This window comes from Melospiza melodia, chromosome 1 (assembly GCF_035770615.1).
Source record: "Melospiza melodia melodia isolate bMelMel2 chromosome 1, bMelMel2.pri, whole genome shotgun sequence".
NCBI lineage: Eukaryota > Metazoa > Chordata > Aves > Passeriformes > Passerellidae > Melospiza > Melospiza melodia.
In genome coordinates, this window is record NC_086194.1 from 29,037,583 (window position 1) to 29,058,739 (window position 21,157).

At 36.0% G+C, this 21,157-nt stretch overlaps 1 protein-coding gene across 7 annotated transcripts in view; it reads right to left on the reverse strand.

Annotated features, from left to right (window-relative positions):
• Positions 1-21,157, reverse strand: part of DGKB (diacylglycerol kinase beta) — a 377,865-nt gene that overhangs the window by 13,293 nt on the left and 343,415 nt on the right. For all 7 annotated transcript variants that reach the window (XM_063152328.1, XM_063152337.1, XM_063152375.1 and 4 more), the window contains one exon: positions 957-1,077. In XM_063152328.1, coding sequence (XP_063008398.1) covers positions 957-1,077 — 121 coding nt within the window. The remainder of the gene's footprint in view (positions 1-956; positions 1,078-21,157) is intronic.

The window sequence follows — 21,157 nt, forward strand, 5'->3', positions numbered from 1 at the left end:
AAAATTAGTGACTCATGTTGGTCAATGGAAATTCTGGCTTGGATGTTTTTTGAAAACAAACTAACATTACAAGGAATTATCCCCTATCACCTATGGCCATAAATGAAGGAAGATTTTTTAATGACCTCTCAGTTTATAGTTCAGCAAGGGTTCCTACTTATTTTTTTATTGTTGCTCTTCTGTTTTAGGCTCATAATTGCAGAGCTTATGGGTTTAATAAATTTTGGAAAATTCTTACTGAGGAATTCTCGACTGAAAAAGAGACGGTCAATTCCTTTTCAGTGCTTATTTAATCCAAAAGATAGAATAATTACTTTTTCCTTGTGTTCTAATTCAAGTTTACTCTATTGTGAATGTTTTTTTCTTAGAAATGATAAAACACAATGAAATTAGAGTACTCCACCATCATCGGCTCACACACACCAACAGATTTAATAACAGTGGCTTGTCAGAATTCAGTAAATAACAAATAAATTAAAAACAGAGCACTTTGACTTCCACAGATCAAAAAGTGCTTTACAATTACTAATTACACACTAATATTCCCTGGTGTGGTATGCATTATAAATGGGTTAAAATGTGACAAAGTAATGCTAAATTACTTTTGGCTTGAAATTGCATGGAGTATATGTCAACAATAAACCCCAGGATGTTCATGCCTTACTCCTTCTGCTCCAAATGCTTGACAATACCTCTTCATTGTACAAAATGGCACTTGAATACAACATGTGAAGATTGAATGTAAACACCCTCTTTTTAGTTTTTTGACACATTTAAAGAAAGGAAGATGTATGGGCATAGAATGTAGATGGAATAGATTAATTCCATATACAAAAATGATACTTTCACAAGAAATAATAATTATAATTATGACTGTTAAACTACAAAAGAAAGTCAATACATAAAACTCCTCAGCTTCACTCCAACACTGCAGTCTAAGTTAAAGCTGCTGATACCTGATGACAACAGATGAGCACTGGGCAAGCCGTCTTCCAGCACTTTTCAGACCTGTGTATATCTGTCCCATCTCCATGGCTCCTTCCAGACCCACCACTTCCATAAGCTGGTCACTTAGATCTGCAAAAGTTGAAAAAAATCCAGATTTTGTCTGGTCAGCTCTTTGAAAGCAGTCACATTGACCAATGAGAACTGACAGAAGACAAGCTAACAATAAAAGATGTGGAGAACAGAATTGGCAAAATTATTATTCCTAAGGAGAATTACAGCTTTAAGTTGGACACAACTGGGCCCTGCTATCACACAATTCTACAATATCCTAACCAAAATTATTCTGAAATAGAATAATTATACCCATGGTTACATGAAGACTAAAGAAATAATTTCATTATATGAGAAAACAAAAGATATTCCTTCATTTTGATTACCTGACACACAAAGAATGAGATGTTTACAGTGCAGAAATTTATGCTTTTTATTTTTTCAACAGATATTTAAAATCTGTAAAGAAAAAGTCAGTGCTCCAGACCCTATTGGATGCTCTTCTATACAGTACTTCCAGACAACGTGTACAGCTCTAATTCAGTCTTTACATGCATGCATTATTATGATGAGATTTTGCATTGGATCAGTGTCTTAATTAGTACAGAGATGCAATGCAAGAAGGCAGAAGAAAACATTAACTACCCACCTAGCCTTCCAAATTTGTCATGCTTGTTTGCACTGTTATATATTGTTTGTTTCACTTTTCTTTTTGACTAAATAGTACTTTGGCATTAAACTTCAAAAAAAAATTTAAATAAAAATTAGTTTGCTCGACTTCAAGGAGTAAGAAAAGTTCTGTGTAAATTTCAGGTACAAACAGATACCTAAAGAGTAACAAGCAGTCTGCCTTGAGAAGCAGCCAAGCAAGGTAATGAAATATTATCCAGAATCAACTAGGGTGTTTTGCATGAAATATTTTATATTCTCCTGCATAAATACATGGTGCCATGACCAAAAGGACAAGAAAAAGACATTTCTTTTCTAGCTGTATAATACATGTATTTTATAAATTGGCTGTTAACATCAATGTTTCCAAAAGATACATTGTTCATTGAAGCAAAGCATTGAGATAAAATGTTAGAGTCTATCATCACACTGAAAAAAAACTTAGAAAAGAGACCACATTACTCTGTGTATTTTAAACCCCTCAACCCTCAATGAAGGTAAAATTTCATGCTAAAAATCGTATCTATGAGACTATTCCAAAGTTTCAATGGGAGTCTTTTCTGTTCACTTCTTTGGGCTTTCAATGAAGGTAATTAACTGAAAGAAGTACTGTGATGAGGGAAAAAATATATTAAAAGCAAATAGGATTTATGATCTGGATTATTCTGTTTCCAGCAGAAAATCTGATACTATCCAAAGCCTTCATTTTTCTTCTTATACTTTCTTAATATTTTCTGCTTCATTCATTTTTTCATCACAGTGAAATCAGTTCCATATAATACTAATGAAGAAAAAAATAAACAATATTCTTGCCCATTAAGGGAAAACAATAAGATGGTCAAAAGTTTAAAATGTACAATATCATTAATTCTAGCTATATATTTTTATAGCCTGCATCCATGTAACACATGTAAGCCTAATTTTGTATGTCTGGCTTTCCATTGCATTTTTTTCTTAAAATGCTTCCCATAAGAAACATTTAAACTTAAGTGAGATTTAAATAAATGCTGCTTTTCTTGGTAGCCACAGAGACTTAATTGGGAAAGAGCTACTCATTTTCAAAAATTTATATATTATAGAGGCACATCTACTTTTTAGATGTACTAAATCATTAAAATGATTTAGCCAAAGAAAACATCAAATTCCTATTCACTGGGCCATTAGACAATGACTATTTTTTAAAATGGAAGAATAGTTAAGACCAGATTTTTATTTCTGACGGCTCAGGCAATATGTGCAATATTCAGAATAGTGACATTTTCAGGGACATATATTTGATTAATAATTTTTCAGGACCTGTGAGATTAGTGCCAGTAGCAGCAGGGTAACCAAGGACCAAATCCTGCCCTTTGATCTACACTGTACTTCTCATTAAATGTGGTATATTAAACATTGGAAGATGGAACTGAACAATACTCTCATCTACCAAAAAAGTGAAGCCTTTCAAAAACTTCCCATTTGCAGTGGCACATTCCCAAAGTGGAGTTATTTTAGGCCAAATATGAATATTTTTAGAATCAAGCTTAAATTAGACATAACTTTCCTTCAGAAGCAGTAAAAACTAAAGCAAATGTAACATGCAATTATTGACTGCATTAGTTCACACTCCTGCCCTTGCTGATAAATTTGACCTGACGCTTTTGCACAGTCATATCCATTTCAACAAATCCTTGAGATATATTGACTTTGATAAGAACTTGAGTGAAAAGTGGAAAAGGGAATGTGTCTATTTTAGTCCCACTCTTCAAGGATGTTACATGGCTATAGGTACACTGCTTGAATATAATGGGTCAAGACATAAACAATGGGATGATATTTCTTTTTAAAAGGTCTCCACCAAAGACTTAGAAAGAGACTCAGTAATCTCTGTTAAAGGGGATCTGATCTTCTATGAAATTAACAGATAGGAAAGGGGAAGTCATTCTTCACTCTGGTGGAAGTTTATCACTGATTTTTCAGAAAGGTCAGTGCAGGCCTCTGTACTGCTCAACATACACCCCAAAATAATCTGGAAATAGAAGTAGACAGTGAGTAATGAAGATTCAATGAAGGAAAAACAAAACCCAATTATAAAAAAAGTGTAGGAATTTTACAGTACTGATTAATGGGGCTTTACAAAGGCAGAAAGTTCAATATATGTTCAATATATGTAACTTAATGTCCATGAGGAGAAAGAGCACTCACTACAGATACGTAGACTGCTATATACACAGATATATAACATTTGGATATAAATATGGTGTGTGTGTCTCCAAGTGTATATGCTTATTTTGCTGGACTATAATTGATACTGTCATGCTGGAATGAACATTGTGGAGTTACTGTGGCAAGTTCTATGAAAATATCAGCTCAATGCTCAATTTATGATCACCAAATACTGCAACTGGTACATCCATAAGATATGGAATTTGTACTTCCAGTTCACTCAGCAATGCAGAGGAAGAAAAATAACTGGAAATGACAGAGGAATGAATGTGGTAACAAATATGGAGCAACTTCTGTATGAAAATAAATACTTCAGGAAGTAAGGAGATGAATGGAGGAAAGATGACAAAATACCAAGTGCAACGGAGTAGGTGAAGACAGTAATGTAATTCAGTATTTCTCAAATGCAAGAACCCAGATTTACAGTACTTCTAGACAAGTAGGAAATCCTTTTTACATAATATCTTGTTATGCCATGAGGCCACACTAAACTGAAATTACTTAAATCAAAAACGATACATATTTGGTAGGATACCTTAACAGAAAAGAATCACTGTAAGTTTGCTCTCTCATGCTTTATTTCTAATACAGGTTGGTGTTAGAGGCTACACAAACTTGTGGGTTGATCTAGTATCACCATTCTTGCTAACTTCTTGTGCATCTTATAAACTGTAGCAGAGAATAATCAATGCTGCCACACACTAAACATCACTTGTCACTTAAAACAGTTTGTAATGTGGACTTTCCTGTGACATGTATCCCTGTTGTGTTGGAAACCTCACTGCGAAAGTCACTCTTTTTGATCCTCAAATTATATTCTTGTGTCTCCGTGTCTCTAACAACTATAAAGCAAAATATGTATTTCTTTTTAGGGACTCATTTCTTTCTTGTGTTTTTTCTGCATTCTACTGATTTCTTTCAAAGAGAAATTGATTTATTAAAAATATGGATATTGATCTAGTACCAATATCCAACTGTGACGGACAAAAATTCTCTAACAGTTTAATGTTAGAAAGTCTATGTTTATTGCAATGCTGGGCAGCAAGAGGGATAGCTCCCAAATACACACCACAATTTACAGGTGATTACAGAGTCCTTTTATCTATACAAGTATTGAATACCCGAAATACAAACACATATTCATAACTTGGGTACATTCCATTCCCTGCTTCCTACGGGAATTAGTTCAAAAGCTATTAAGCATGTGTAGTTTGTTCCTTGAAACGGGTCAGTGGTCCCTTTCACGGGGAGGGGTCCCAAAATGAGGAATTAAATGAAGTCTTCCTCGTTCTAACCTTTCTACCTTTTCAATGCAAATATGAGAAATGAACTCTTGGTAGAACTCCCATTCCCTGTCTTTAATTGGTTTGAGAACAGAGGAGGCCTACAATTGTCTTATGTTCCTAAAAGCTATTTATCAGTTTCTATATTCTTCATTTATAAACCCAGCTAAGAAAACATTATGTTGACAAGAAATCAATTATTAGTTAACTACTAACTCTTAACTTCATCAAGGCCTACCCATTTATTTTAATTAACTCCAAAAAAGCTTATCTCTAACCAAGAATCTTAGCTCCTCTAAAATCTCTAAATTCCTTAAAGTTTATGTCTCAAAATAAATGGTGATTTAAGTGATAAAATTCTTCAATTCTTCAAAATGTTTCACCTATTATAACTAGTCTTAGAAAGTTTAGGTTTAGGAAACTAAATGTTAGATTTTCAAGAATTTCCCAGCTAAGAGTGAACAAAAGCAACTATCAGATACTGAGCAGTTTTTCTTTCCAACCAGTTCATTCGGTTGCCTAAAGGAGAGCTGAGGTCTCGTAGGTAAGCTATCACAGAGAGCATCTCAGTCCATTAGCAAAGTGTTTTCTGACTGGTGCCTTGGGGTTCCCCGGCCCGTTTGCTCTACTTTGAGCCCTGTGAAAGAGCTGAAGGCTCTCGCTTGTTTTCTATGTGAACGAGCCATTAGAGTGTGTGGGAATGTTTTCACAGCACCGTGTCTCTCCGGTCTCTTCCACAAACCAAAGTACTTCACGTGTCTCCTCCTATTAGCCCCGCCAGCACACAAAGCCAGCTCTCCCAGGGGAGCAGCGCTGTCAGCAGGCGGGGACGAGCGCGCAGAGGGGCAGCTGACCCCGTGCACTCATTCCTGATGGCGAGATAAAGTCACCGGGGAGCTGACTGCCCATTTCTTCCCACAAGGCAGCAGGAGAAGAGAAGTTCAAACAGAAACTTGCACAAGTGGCAGACAAAACATTGTATGTGACTATAAGCCCTTTACAGCCCTTCCCAAGGCCCAGAGAAACACACTTGGAGACTTTTAAGTTTCCTAATGAGTTTACGTTATCCATTATCTTGGCATTAGCTGAATGCTTCAATATTCAGAGTGAACACACAAGAGAAAAACACATTTGGAATTCATCTATGAAGATAAAGCAAGGAAAGCAAAATGGGGTAGGGGGTGGGTGGGAAGAAACATGGTGTGATTAGAAAAACTGATTTACATAGAGAAGTTTCCCTCTGTAATGGAACTGGTTTTGATATCCAATCTATCTTTGCAATATATAAATATTGCTGTCCTGGCAAGAGATTGAATGACTCTATTATAACTTGGGGTTACTGCACTCACTCAGGCACATTTGCATAAAAACACTGTTGGTCAGTGGTAAATCTGTCTCTGGCAGCAGTTTGTCTTCGAAGAGAAGGGGCTCCATAGCTTACTAAATGTAATCAAACCCTAGTAATCATCACTGGAAATTTTTTGGTTCCAGTTAAAATACTGGATAAGAATTTGAAAGCTGGTATGATGCCAGAGAATCCTTGAAAAACTCCCAAGCTCAGTGCTCTGCACCACATGAATGCTTCAGTATCTTCCTAGAACACAGCATGTATTAAATCTCCAGTTACCCATTATGCAGGAATGTGAGGTTGCTTCCATATGCAGTGATAGAGATGGTTGTAAAAAATGCTAGAAATGTGTTTACTGTCATAATATTTTCCTGATTTCAAATGAACACCTTTTTCTAAATTCCTGGTTACAAAAAATTAGTAAATCTTGTGCAATCTGTACATCCTGGGTTTTGTTGTGTCTTCCTTTAGAGAAGATACCTGAAGTAACATTTGCCTCAACATTTGTAATTGTTTATATCAGAGTTGTATCCCAAGGCCCAGATGATGTCAATGCTCTGTTTTGTTACTGATTCACAGACATATACAAAAGACAGCCTTCCTCTCCAAGAATTTATAGACAAATAAAACAGACAAAGCATTGGGGAAAAATAATATTATTATGCCCATTTTACAAAGTGAAAATTGTACACAGACATGTTTAGGTCCTGGAAAATATTTGTTTGCATATTCAGCTGAACATATTGTGTGTAGACCCAGAAGAGTCATAATATTATTTCTACCACATAAAGTTAAGCACAAGAGATTTCAGAACTGACCTGGCTAAGATCACATGTGAAACTTGGAGCAGACACAGGAAATAAATCATCAAATCCTGAATTTTAACGTTCTGTTGTCAGAAGTCTGTTCTCCCACTTAATGTTGACTTCAAGGATATATATCAAGTCCTATACCTATGGTAAGTGACCCTGTTTTGAGTATTTCATGTTGCTGAGTTTGCTTCTAAACATTAAAATCTCAGGTGGATCTATACATCCATTTCACGCCGGTATTGATTCTCTAGCTTTTATTCTTGTCTTCATATTTTGTTTTCCTAATATTAAAACAAAACAAAACAAGCTAAACCTTCCTCTTAGTGTGAAGGAAGATATATCACTGATGTAATTCTTACCCTGGAGAGATACTCAGATGTGGTGATAATAAATTAGGCAGATATTTTATGTACATAAAAACACACAAAAATGCAAACACATTTTATACCTCTATGGACATACACAAATGATATATATTACCTACATTTAAACGTATGTGAGGAATTCAGTAGAATTTTGCTCCACCATCAGAATTGATGGTGCACTTAATAGCCCTAATGGGATAATGGGGTAAGATGCAAAAGTGCTAGTTTTGTCACTTAAAATGAATGCAATCAATAAAATCCTCTCTCTGCTGAATTTAGTGGCATAATTCTTACTGATTTCAGTGGAACTTGAATTTCGCCCAGTATCTTATCTTGCACCAGTCTAGCACAGGGGCTCTATCCTCACATGGAATCATTTAACAGACACAGCTCAGCCTACTACTGTGTAATGGATTTTTTTCTGTGTACACAATCATCTCCCAATTCTCATTAATCACAGAATTACGAGCTTCTCCCCAAAAACCAGAAGGATAAACAAGGAAGAATCAGTCCTTACAATTAAATATTTTATGAAACTTTTTAACGTGCACAGAAGATCTTTGTAAAACTTTTCCTAAAGTGAACTTTTTTCCCCAGCTTAGTAAGGGAGAGTTCTTCATAAAAATTTTTCTGATTAATGGTAAAAGAAGGGAAAAAAATCCAACAACCAAAACCAACCCCAGAACATTCAAATAAAATCACTTCCACTCAGAAACTATTCCCAAATATCAGTGTTCAGATGTTCAGAATTTGAAACAAGGGATCTCATCTTCCAGTTTGGGAGATCATTATGTATAAGTATTTTATGGTAAAGGTTGGCAGACAAAATGTATTCTTTTTTATTGGATTTATGTTTTTAATAGTTTGAGGTACAATTGCACTGAACATGCTTCCACACCAAAAAGCTCCCCATTATTTTAATCTGTATTCTTTCAAAAGTTATTTGTTCAAAAGGATTTCACTGTGTTACCCTTATACCCCCTTCATCCAAGAGAACAAAAGCCATTCTATGAAAGGAGTCTAAACTTGGACAAACCGTAAAAAAAAAAAAAAAAGCAAAGTTCCTCTCTGTTTTTATCAAATTTGATTGCTGCAGCTGTTCCCAGTTTCTGTATTTTAAAAATAGCCTTATTCAGTGCCTTGTTGGCTAAAGGCCAGAGTACCATTAGAACATGCTGTACGGAAAACCTCTATTCAGTTACAGATACAGAAATATATTTAAGATCAGTGGGGGTCATCTGCAGCAAACACTTGTATGGGGGAAAATGGAATTTTAATGTGCTTGGACTGCTCACCACTTTTAACAGATATTTAAGAACTTCAAACCAGATATCTTCCTATTTGTACTGGTGCTATCCTATTACTGAGCACCAGGTACGATACAATATGAGCAAGATCATTTCAACTAACAAAAATAGATCTAATTCTCAAATTACTCCTTAGTAGTTCTGGCATTGACTTGAAATGGCTCCTAGTAATACTGGATATTTGATTAGCCTATAAAATGCCACAGACTAGAAAAGAAAAATACAGTAATATTTATGGAAATGTAGAAATCTGATCAATGAAAACCAGCTTTGAATTGTACATTTCTAGAACTAGTACTAACATGGGATATATGTTTCCTTTCTGCAGGGTTACAAACTGTATTAACAGCATTATCTCTATATTTATCCACCAGAGTTTTTTGTCAGCTGCCAGAAAATAATGTTCACTCCATTTACCTGAGTATTAAAACTACTTTTGATTAAGGTGGTAGAGTCTTTGGTCCAGGAGTTCAGAAAACCCCAAGGATGATCTTCATTTCTCTTGTTCTTTATGAGAGCCAATTCCATTTTCTTCCTCTACTATGACTATATTCCATAGTGTTTGGAGATTACACTATGCAGAGTGGATATCAGTTTTAGCAAAAGCATTATTTACTTATTAACCAAGAACCTAACTCAGGAAAGCATTCTAAACATCAATAAGATGTCTCATAGATTACTTCTCATCATTTATGATGGGGTAAAATGCCTGCCTTAAAACATTTAGTTATGTATTTCTATTGCACCTGGGGAAGAGCCTTCAACATGGTAAAGATATCCAAGGTGCTTGTTTGGATAGGTACTAAGAGGAAAGAATCAGTGAAGGCATCAATATGGTCTATTGAACTTGCTGAGACTCCAACATTTTGGTAGCGGGTTTGCCTCCTAACTTTCTTTGCCCTCACTCTCAATACCTGGGTTATTTGAATTGAATAAATACCACAATCATACTTTGGATTGCAGTTTCAATTACATTGTTCAGACCCTCTCTTTGTACAGAAGGAGTATTGGACAATTGAAGTCGAATCCAGTGAACCCTGGGGCAGGCATTTGTAACACTTTTATCAATCAGACAATCTTCCTAAACTTCCTGCAGCCCGCAAAGTTAAAGAAGCTTTGATTTAGTTTCCCACCAAACTAAAAGTATTTGGTGCTGCCTGAGGTGGCCTAGGATCTCTAGGACAAGCCTGACAAAGCTTGACAAGCCTGACAAAGGAGCAACAGAAGAAGCAGATGAAAGGATGGTATCTTGAGAGGAACTGTAATGGCGTGAAGAAGTTATATATGGAGAATTGAAGAAAGGCTTGGTTTTCTCCTGACAGGGATTCAGAAAAAGAGTTTAACCGGTCTGGTTTTCTGGAGAAGCATATTTTTCTCTCTTGTCACCAAGATAATTTTGGGAGACAAGTTAGCACACTTGGACAACTTAGGAGTTCTGCTAAATCTACCACTCAAAATTACCATGTGTTGGCTTCTTTGTAGATGTTAAGGCCTGAAGAAATGATGCACCCTCTACTCACTCATTGTTTGATGGGCAACAAGTTTGCTTGATAGCTCCAGGACTAAGCTCCTGGAGTATGTGAGCTGATTTTCCCAGGGCTTTTCCTTGCATTTGTTCTGTTCTCATTAGTTGTCATTGCAGGATCTGGTCTCTGCTATCTAACCTAGCTACATACAGAGAATTGCTGTTATTGTTCTTCCTATCTGAACTACACACATTGCTAAATACTCAGTATTTTTTATACTGAGTTTACTGTTACTGGTTTACAAGAAGACATATCTGGGATACACTGAAACCTTTGCTACTGCAGAAAGCAAATGGGAATGTTACCTCTAATAGCGATGCAAGAAAATGTCTTTGATGTGCCTTACGTGGAATGACAATTCAAAGGACCACAAAGAAAGCAAATATAAATTTCTTATTATACCTTTCAATATATAAAATATTAATGACTGACATATAGCTATTTTTCAATATCTTTACGCAGGAGGAACACACACAGGAAGAAAAGGTGTTTCCATAAACATGATCAAGTACAGAACAGTTCCAAATTTCTTCTCAAGCACAAAAGGACCAAAGTCAGCCACAAGTATCACAGCAGCAAGACCCAATTTATTTTTAGTGATCTAGTCCTGAACAGTGTCTCTCAGAAAAAAACCCCAACTTTATTTCATTCTGAACAAAAGAAGCAAAACTGGGTCTGGTTATATTTTTTAAAAAAAACTTATTCTGTCACAAACTGAAAGCCACAATGTTTCACTAAAAAATTATCTGAGCACACACTATTCAGTTGTAGCACCAGTCATCATGTTTCAGGTATCTGAGAAATACAGAAGCAAAGTTCTTGCGCAGAGCTAACTCCTCCCTCAATCCTGTACTGAAAAGGTCTACTGAAATGTAGAGCCTTACTGAATTTGTCTTTAGAGGGATTAAAAATGGTAAGAAAGATTTATTTTCAAGGACTGTAATGCAAAATAGAAGATCTATAAAATGAACAAAATTATTCTTATCTAATTTTGATTGGTTTTTTTCACTCTTTTTTTTTTTTTCTGAATGATGAAGGATAAGAGAAGTACATGAGAAACAGATAAGGAGATCAGTGTTGTCTCTGAGACACATTTTTAAACGACCTTAACACTGGTGTCTGCCCAACAAACCATCTGAGCATGAATACTCAGTAACATCCAAAGGACCACATGCATGTTTCAAGCATGACTCTTAGGTGCTCTGTTTATGCAGACCTATTGCTATGGTAACTACTTTATGGTACATGCTTTCAGAATACTAATTATGAAGCATTATAAATAAGGTTCTGTACAACAAGCAAGTTTACATTTACATATTTCCAGCATCTGAAAATTCAGCCCTACATGTATAATATGATGAAAGATTTTTTTCAAAAGCAATCACACATTATTATAATTCATGCATTGTGATGTTAGCTTCAGCTTCTTTTCCATAACACTACTTTGCACTAGGATCAGCAGCACAAGGGGAATGCAATATACTGAGGGAATTAAAGAAAGCAGGAGATGCAGGTGCACTAATAAATGGGTGGCCTTTGGAGCACAGTATTTATGTCAAGCTAAACAGAAACCTAAATGTTACACATAAGAAGTGGTACAACAAGAACATCTGTGTTGGGGAACTGAACTGGCATGGCTAACACCTCCAGTGCCAGGTGCAAAGGACATTTCAGTACAGCTTGAGTGATTTTGACTGTTAGCATCTGTATTTATGAGATTATCTCTTTTTTTCCCCTCCATATTCCACTGGAGTATTTGTATTATACATCTGGCTTTAGATTCCAGCATAGCAAAAGACAGGTTTCAGTCCTTCAATTTCTGGATCTTAGCCATAGATTTTTTTTTTTTTTGGTCTTGTTTTTCATAGAAGCATAACACCAGAGTCACTAGCAATTTCTAAATGGATGGTTGAGGAAAATGAGCATTTTTCCCCAGGAAAGGAAGAACCATTAAAGGAAAAACTGTATACTCGATCTATTCAAAGTTGATGAAAAAAAGGCTTTTCCTCTCTAAAATACTAAAGCTGGATTGAAATGTCTCATTTTAATGTCCATTCTTCTGGGAAATTCTAGATTTTCACGTAAAGTCACTTTTTAAAGCCAATCCTCACAATAGTATGAAATTTTTTATTTCAAGTGACATAGCTGATTCATAGAAATATTGGTAATATTTCGTAGAAGTCCTTAAACTAAGAAATGAGACAGCTGATTGAAATGATTGGTCGGAAATGGAAAACTAGTTACTTGTGATGTATTTATTGAAGTCAAAATCTAATAATCTTTGAAATATTTGAGATTGCAACAGAGTCCATTGAGATCATGACCTACTGTATTAAGTGGTTCAGGCTCAATCTTTTATTTCTTAATTAGGCAAAGATTTCAGGAATCAATTGTTTGAACCTGAAAACCTACAAAACTACCAGTGGTAATGTTAGTTCAGGTGGAAGTTGATGGCCCATTCACCATTACCATGACACCAACAAAATTTGAAATTCTTCCCAAGAACGGATTGTAAGGGGGGACGGGAGGGGGAGAGGAAAGGGGGAAAAAAAGGGAAATATTAGAATAGTGCTTGTATTCTGAAGAATCTACTCATGCTGGTGCACTGTTAATGAGTCTGAACCACAGCTCTCCATGTTTTACTTAACAATCCCTACATTCCCATTCAAGACAGGAACAAAACATTGTCAATAGTAAGAGGACATAATGAGCTTTGAAGGAATTTCTTAAAAAAACTGCTTCTTTCTCCTGGCAATTTCAAATCACCTCTTTCCATCCTCAGCCACTGTTAAAACCCCTTAAACATGTCTAATAAATAATCTAAAAAGGGAAAGGACAAATTATATAAAAGTCTACACTTCCCTGGGAATTGGGAGTTTGTTTCAACACATTGTAAATTATCTTTCCTAACTTTTAATAAAGTGTGACAAAAATGCAATAAATACAAATAAATCCACAGGGAAGAGAAGCAAAAAAATTTACAAAAGCTTGATGGCAAAAAAAAACCCAAAACCAAAAAGCTATAACGAATTTGCAATCCCTAGTCACTCATCTTTTCTTGTTACTTCAGTTCTAATGCCAAATTCCTTCATTATTTTTTGACCCGATACGAAACACCATCTGGCAAAAGCATGTTGCAATTCTAAATAAATGAAATAATTGGATGGTTGCTTTAAAATATCTTTCATAAATAAGTACAATTATACATTAGCAAAACTCACTTTATTGCCTTTCTGAGCTCTGATGCTGTGCTGTGACTTTGTGTCTGCCTCGAGGACCCGCAGTTCCCGAGCAGTCTCGCATTCTGTGTTAGACTGTCGTGAGCCTGATGAGCTTCCACAGTCACAAAGTATCAGATGCATATGTCCATATGTTTGATTTGTATTTCTTGTATACATTATTATCATTATTATTGCTACTACTGTTAGACAAGGGTAACACCACAGACTCATCAGAATCATTGCCCTGAGGATGAGATCACAGCCTGAGGGTCCTGATGGGTCTGCAGCAGCAGATTACAAACCATATGGCTGACATGGTTATCTTATAATAAACCAAATGGCTGTGGGTATTCAGGAGCCATTTCAAAAGTGGATCAGATGTCACTGTCATAAGATATCTCAATCACACTTCAAAATGTCTTCAGAATAATTTTGGCCTGTGAATTACTTTCAATCTACTACCACAAATGTTTTAAGGTCTGAAGAGATCATCCTATTGAGTCTTACACATGTATTTCTACTTCCACACAGACCCTTTTGCTAGTCTGGGGCATCTTCTGCAGAGTATACACCTTCCTAGGAATACATCATGGGAGGAATTGGGTCAGAAGAGACAGAGAAGTCATTGATTAACTGAATATATGTCACTACATTGCTCCTCGACAAGTTATGACAAGCGTGGAGTGACAGCGAAAAATAAAATATTTGTTAGTGATGAAAAGTGGTGTACAAAACAGCAGTTGGTCATGAGCAAACATTTTGCAGCTATAAAGACCCAGCTGCTTTGGCTGACTAAAATGAAAAGGAACAATGCTTTAGGGGTTGTGAAAGAAGATCTCACAACTGATGGATTATATAGAAAAAAGAGACTTCTGTTTAAAGCATTCGTACTCATAGTCCTTTTTTCTTAACAAATCTAATTTCTTTGAGTCAAGAATCCTAGGTAAGTATGGCATGAACTAAATGAAAACGTTCACAGCTGTTGAAACCAGTTTATTCTGTATGCCTGCTTTGTCTTTCATTAAATATTCATTTATTGATATTAGACTTATGAAAAATTTAGCATAATTTTAATCCTCCCCTATATGAATAGGAGAAAATAAAGGAAAAGTGAGTTCATCCAGGTTTATAGGTATGTGTGATACAAATTGTGACATTTCCAGAAAATGACAACAAAATCAGGAATCCAAGAGAAAAAAAAACGTCGTATGCATCACCTAAATATTTAACTACAATATCAGCTTATGTTAATCATATTTCAGGGGTTGGGTTAAACATGCTGTAATTGTGCCATCAATCCACATGAATCAAGCCTTTATTTAATAACTGTAAAAGCTGCCATTTGCTACTTTTAACGTATCTAATTTCTCACGGCCTTTACCCGATAATGGTCACTAGAGTTACAAAATGCTAAAAATAACTATGCTTTTGAAAATCTTGTTTGAGTTCTTACTGCAGAAGCTGAAACATCTGTAACAGTATGGCAGTTATCAGCTTCTTGTAAATTCTGGCAATGTTCATTTAAAAAGGCTTTAAAAGTACAAGTAAAAACATTAGTGTTTTGACTACTTGCAGGAAACTGGTACATATACAATTAATATAAAGGGAACTGCCAAGTCAATCTGAGCTCAAAAATCAGGGATTTGTTTTATTTTTATTTGATTTATTTTTGAATTTGTAAAAATCCCCAAGCTGTTGCAAAACCTAATACCAATTGAACATTCCAGGTACTCTATTTTAATTAATAGAAACATATTGTTAAATTCAACAGATATACAAAGTAATAAACAAGCAAAAGCAGAAACATCCTTATCCAGTTTAACATATGAAAAAAACCCAAGATTCCTCATCCTGATTTATGCAAGGAAAAAATCAAACAAAACCAAACTCTAAAAACAAGTGTTCTCTCAATAGCAAGCACAGAGAAAGTTCAACAAAAGTTTGACTCAACCCATATTCAGATATAATGAGAACTGGATGCGGTCCTAAATCTATTGAATAAAGGGAGAAGTATCCCCTCAGAATGAAATGAAATTAATCAATGCTCTTTTGGCTATAGCATGAAAAACAAACAAAAACAACGAGGAAGATAAAAGGAAAGCAGTGAGGGACAACAGAGTTAATGGCTAAGTTTTGAGATATTTTTTCTCCATCATATGTTTTCTTCCAAAATATCCTAGAAAATGACATTGCCCATGCTAATTCCCAGTGCTTAAACAGTTCTTAAACATCAAAGCCCAGCATACACACTGAAGTTCATGGCACTTATCATGGAAAATAATATGTACAACACCACATCAAGTCCAGAAAACTATGGCCTTCACAAGAGGATTGAATTGAGGTTAGACTGTCTGAATATTGGCCTTTTCTATATTTTGCATTCTAACTCAAAAACTAACTAGCCTTTGTTAACTCTTATAACTATTTATGTTAAAAAATGTTTTATGTGTACATAAAACATAAAACCAGAGTAAATTTAGAGAATTTTCCACATGCAAGTACAATAAACTTTTAATAGAAGTTTTATGTTTATCTAATCTTGCTACCTTAATTTCTTTTAAATTAAATTTGCAATCTTTCAATTGAAAAAAGCTGTTGTTTAAAAATTTAAGTAAAGCTTTATCAAACTGGGAATACATTTTCCTGAACCCCCACTACACTGATTTTCCTGTTGCAGTATTTCATCTGTAAAGGCTAAGACAGACTGCCTATTGCTTTTTGTATGTCACAAACTAGGACCACGTTTTGACATTGTATCACAGGAGTCATAACTACTGCTAATATTATGAAGTATAGATCTTTATTTGGGATCCGCTCCAAAGCCTGCCAGTTCAGGGGGAATACAATAACCACCATGTGTTTGGTATCTTAACTTCCTAAATGGATGCAATATCAGATGAGTTGTGTAAGAAATTCCTGCTTAAACACTTTCATTTTATTTTTATCTATATATTAATGACAGAGTGACAAAGACACAGGGAGAAAAGTCAGGGATTTTGAATTTCATTCAGCTCACCCACGTAACTGCTATGTATGAAAGCCACCACATCTCCTCACATTTACAACCCTGGTCCAATTGTACCTATCGAATCAAAAGAACTATTTAAGAGTTATTATATCTCTGGATTCTTCTGGATGATGGGAATGGGAAAACCTTAATTTATATACATTCTCACAAAATTTTTCATACTCTGGTTTCATATGTGAAATCAATGATCAGTCATAATCACCAACAAAACACTGAGCATACTGTGAGCTCTCCAGGGCACGGACTGGCTTTTTTTGTGTGTTTGTTCCCTGAAACTCCACTATCTGATTAGGCTCCTTAGGAGGTACTGGAATATACATAAATAATAAGCAGGAGGAGACAATTAAAAAAAAGAAATAATTGCTACTATTAATCTATGAGATTAAGATGTAAACTACCCACTTTGCATTGCACTGCTGAGCCCCAGGGGAGGTCTGGCAAAGAGAGTGTGCATGCTCGCCCCCATCGCCACCGAGCAGAGCTGCCTCCCCAGTGCAGCAGAAATTCCACCCCAGCACAGAATGATGATTCACTTGGTGTTTTCCTTGGCTAACTTGAGAAGTGTCCTCTCTTCAGGTCAGTCACTCAGCCCTCTTGCAAATGTCAGCTTACTGCTCACAACTATTTTTCCATTCACGGGGGTTTTAATAGGCATGAATGAGGACAGTTCTGAAGGAAATTCACAGTGAAACGGAAAGCCCCGAAACGCAGTTACTAATTGGGCATCCAGGCTTCACATCTTTTTCAAGCCGACCAGCTCTTGCTCATTTGAGCAATGCCAATGATCTCTTTCTAGGCTGACCATCATAAAGCCACTTGTACACAGTAGCATGGCTTTTCTCTGAGCTTGTGAGTGTGCCTGCAGCTCAATGGGACTATTCACATGAACAGATGTTACTCGATGTGAACACTGGTTGCAGAATTAAGCCTGTCCTTGCTCTTCCTCTTGCTACAAACATCAGCTGCTCAGACATCCAGGCTGTTTTTTCTAAATGGCTTTTTGCCATACAAAACCCATGCAAAATGGCAACTTTTTAAATTAAAAATCAGAAATAAAGAAAACCTCTATATTCCATTAGCTCTCATATTGACTAACGTTTACATATTTCTCCATATAGTTTCTTGTACGGATGATGATAAGAAAAGGTCCATTTAGTTGTTCATCATAATATTTTTTGGCTTTCACAGATAAACAAAACCTCTGTCTTTCACTTGAAAAGATATACTTGAATAGAGATGAAAGGATGTCAGACCAATATTGAATTTTTATTTTCATACCATGCAACAAAAGCTGATGAGTCTACAGATTGTGTTTGGCTTGATAAATTTTTTTTCATCCCAACATAATTTGTCTCTATACCAAATTATATATTTCAGCAGTATATAGAACAGTCTTAGCCATGGGGAATAAACCTCTAAGAATTATTAGACAGACACATCACTTAATGTTTACAAAATTTTAACATTAAGTATCTTGTAATATTTCTTTATCTAAATATGCTTCTTGGTTATAACCAAATTGTGACTATTACAACCTAAATTCACTTTTGGTGTAAGAAAGGTACTCCAACTTAAAACCTGTAATTATGGGTGTTAACATTTGCTTGTGGAAATAAATTACAAATTTGAAAACTGACAATAATAGTAATAATAATGCTTTCCAGACTTTTGATTTAAAAATTGAAGGCATTTAGCTTTTTTACTTTTGGGTGATGGCCAAAAGTGATCCTTGATATTAGTACCCTTTCAAACATTTATATTTTAAATCTCTCCAAATTGATTCTGTGCTGAAAGCACAGCTGAGGCTCACAAATAAGTTAGAAAAGGTATAAAAAGATCCTTTGAAAATGAGAAAGAAAAATACCTGAAAAGCACAAGCTTCACAAATAGCAACTATACAACCAGGTTTAAAGACCAAATGAGGCTTGTGGGGCTTGTTTTTGTTTGTGTAGTCTTTCCTTTTCTGTGTTAAATAAAAACCTTCCGTTATTTTTCTTTGTTACAAACTGTGAACCCAGTAGCCTAGGAATAAAGATCTGGGAGGAAAACTTTATGGGAAGTACATTTCAGATACAGCTGGACCAGGTGGTCCAATCTGCCAGTTTACAACTAATTGGCAAACCATTTGCTCTTCTTCAGACCCCTGGTACATCACCTGTTCTAATGCCTTGTCAGAATTATGGCAAGTGGATCCACAATCTATTCTGACAGTTATTTAAGAACCCTTGACTGAACATCATCTGTGCCTGCTGATTTATGTATATATTTAGGGGTCTTTAGGTATCCCCTTATTTCAATATTGCTCATTTTAAATTATACTCAATAAGTGTTAACTCATTTTCTTCTATCTTCTCATACTGAAAAAGAAAACAAGCCTGAAGACAGAGTGAAGAAGGAGAAAAAAATCCCTGCAAAGCCCTAAAAACAATTATGAGTATTTAAAAAAAACTGCAGGTTCCCTGCTGCTTCTTCTTGAGTACCAAAACATGCTAAAAGGATGCAGATACCTGGTTATCCCACCTAACAGAGAAATGTGATATTCCTGTTTAGCAGGTACAGCCACATTTATCAACAAATGAAGGAATTTGGAGCACTTGCTCTCCTGTTCCCTTCTCCCTTCACACCCACAAATTACTCTCAAGGGAAACAAACCAAAGAGTACCACTATGTTCTTAAGTACCAGACACACAACTGCAGCCATAAATTCACACAGCAAAAACCAGGCTAAAAAGATTCGGAAAGTAAAATCAACTTCTCCCAATCCAAACACTTAATAACCATGACCACCTCCTATGGTACAGGACACATCACCTCTGTTTTTAAGCCTATTTAGTTAGTTCAGATTCCTTATATCATCACATTTCACTGCTGGAAAGTGTATTTTCTGGCCAAGTATCTTCCATTAGCAAAATCCATAGTGTATATTTACTAGTCTTTTCCTTTTTTTCTTATTTCTTAATTCCTTCATTCTCTCAGTTTATGGAGAACCACGCTGGTACTCTTAGTACCAGAACTACCATCTGTTATGCCTTTATTATTGTATCACTCATCCTATGCCATCTTCCATGTCCTGCCACCTCTTACTAAGACTGCTTACTAGATACTGGCATGATGATTCTCTTAATGTCACGGTATCTCCTTTTAAAATGCAGTACATTTTAGTTTTTTACTGGTTTATTCACTATGGTCACAGGTTGCAATCCACTGAATCTAAGTGCCAGCACCTCTGTTCAGAGGACACTGAAGGAGGAAGGAGCTGAGCATAACCAACCCCTCTATAGACGCACACCAATTCCTGGTCTCATCAGGAGAGAGACTTACTCCCTTAAGGCTCTCTTCATTGACTGTATAAGGAAGAAGCAAGTGTCAGAGGCTCCCTTCCACTTGGGACCTGATTCGTTAACCATATTACAAGGTTAACAATATTACAAATGATGGACCAAGGTTGTCTTTTATTAGGAAAGAAATTATCTTTCTGAATAAAAGACAACCTTGGTCCATAGCCACAGCAGCTTAGCTCCCAGTAGCAGGATAGCCTTAGGGTTTGAGCCTACAGAAGAGTGCCTTACAGTTTTCACAGCACATCAGAGGCCCATCCATGTGTAAGAAGAACAAGAATTTTCATAGGATTATGAGGAAAGCAAGAAAAAGTATTCCTGAGAACAGGAAACGTATTCAGCATGTGAGAGTGGAGCACCCAGATATCTTTCCCTGGATGAGGCCTCTAACTAGCAGTCCATAGTGAAAAGGTAAAGGACCAGGAAGTTATCTGTGCTCCTGACTAATATGGCACCTGGGTATCTCCCCGTCTGAACTGAGTCACAACAAAGCCTGAGCTAGGAAATACACTTCTGTCGCAGACATCTTTTATGAAAAATCCTTTCCTTAGGATTTTTCCTCCTGAGAAGCTGAGAGGCCTCAGGAACAAAATGTAAACATTGATTATCTGCTGATGTGGAATGCAACAGGTGGATCTTTGATTGACCCATGTTGGTTGTTTTTAATTAAAGGCCAATCACAGCCCAGCTGGCTCAGAGTCCGAGCCACAAGCCTTTGTTATCATTCTTTCTTATTCTATTCTTGGCTAGCCTTCTGATGAAATCCTTTCTTCTATTCTTTTAGTATAGTTTTAATGTAATATATATAATAAAATAATAAATCAAACCTTCTGAAACATGGAGTCAAATTCTCATCTCTTCCCTCAACCTGAGACCCCTGTGAACACCGTCACACACTTCCATCTCCCCAGACCAGTGCCAGCAGTCACAGCTGTTACCAGTACCCAACCAAGCAGGTAGCTAGTGTCAGACAACTGAGCTGTGCCTAATGCATTTCATTGCCTGCAAGGTTTACACAGCACTAGAAACTAAAAGTACTGGGCCTTTCTCAGTGGT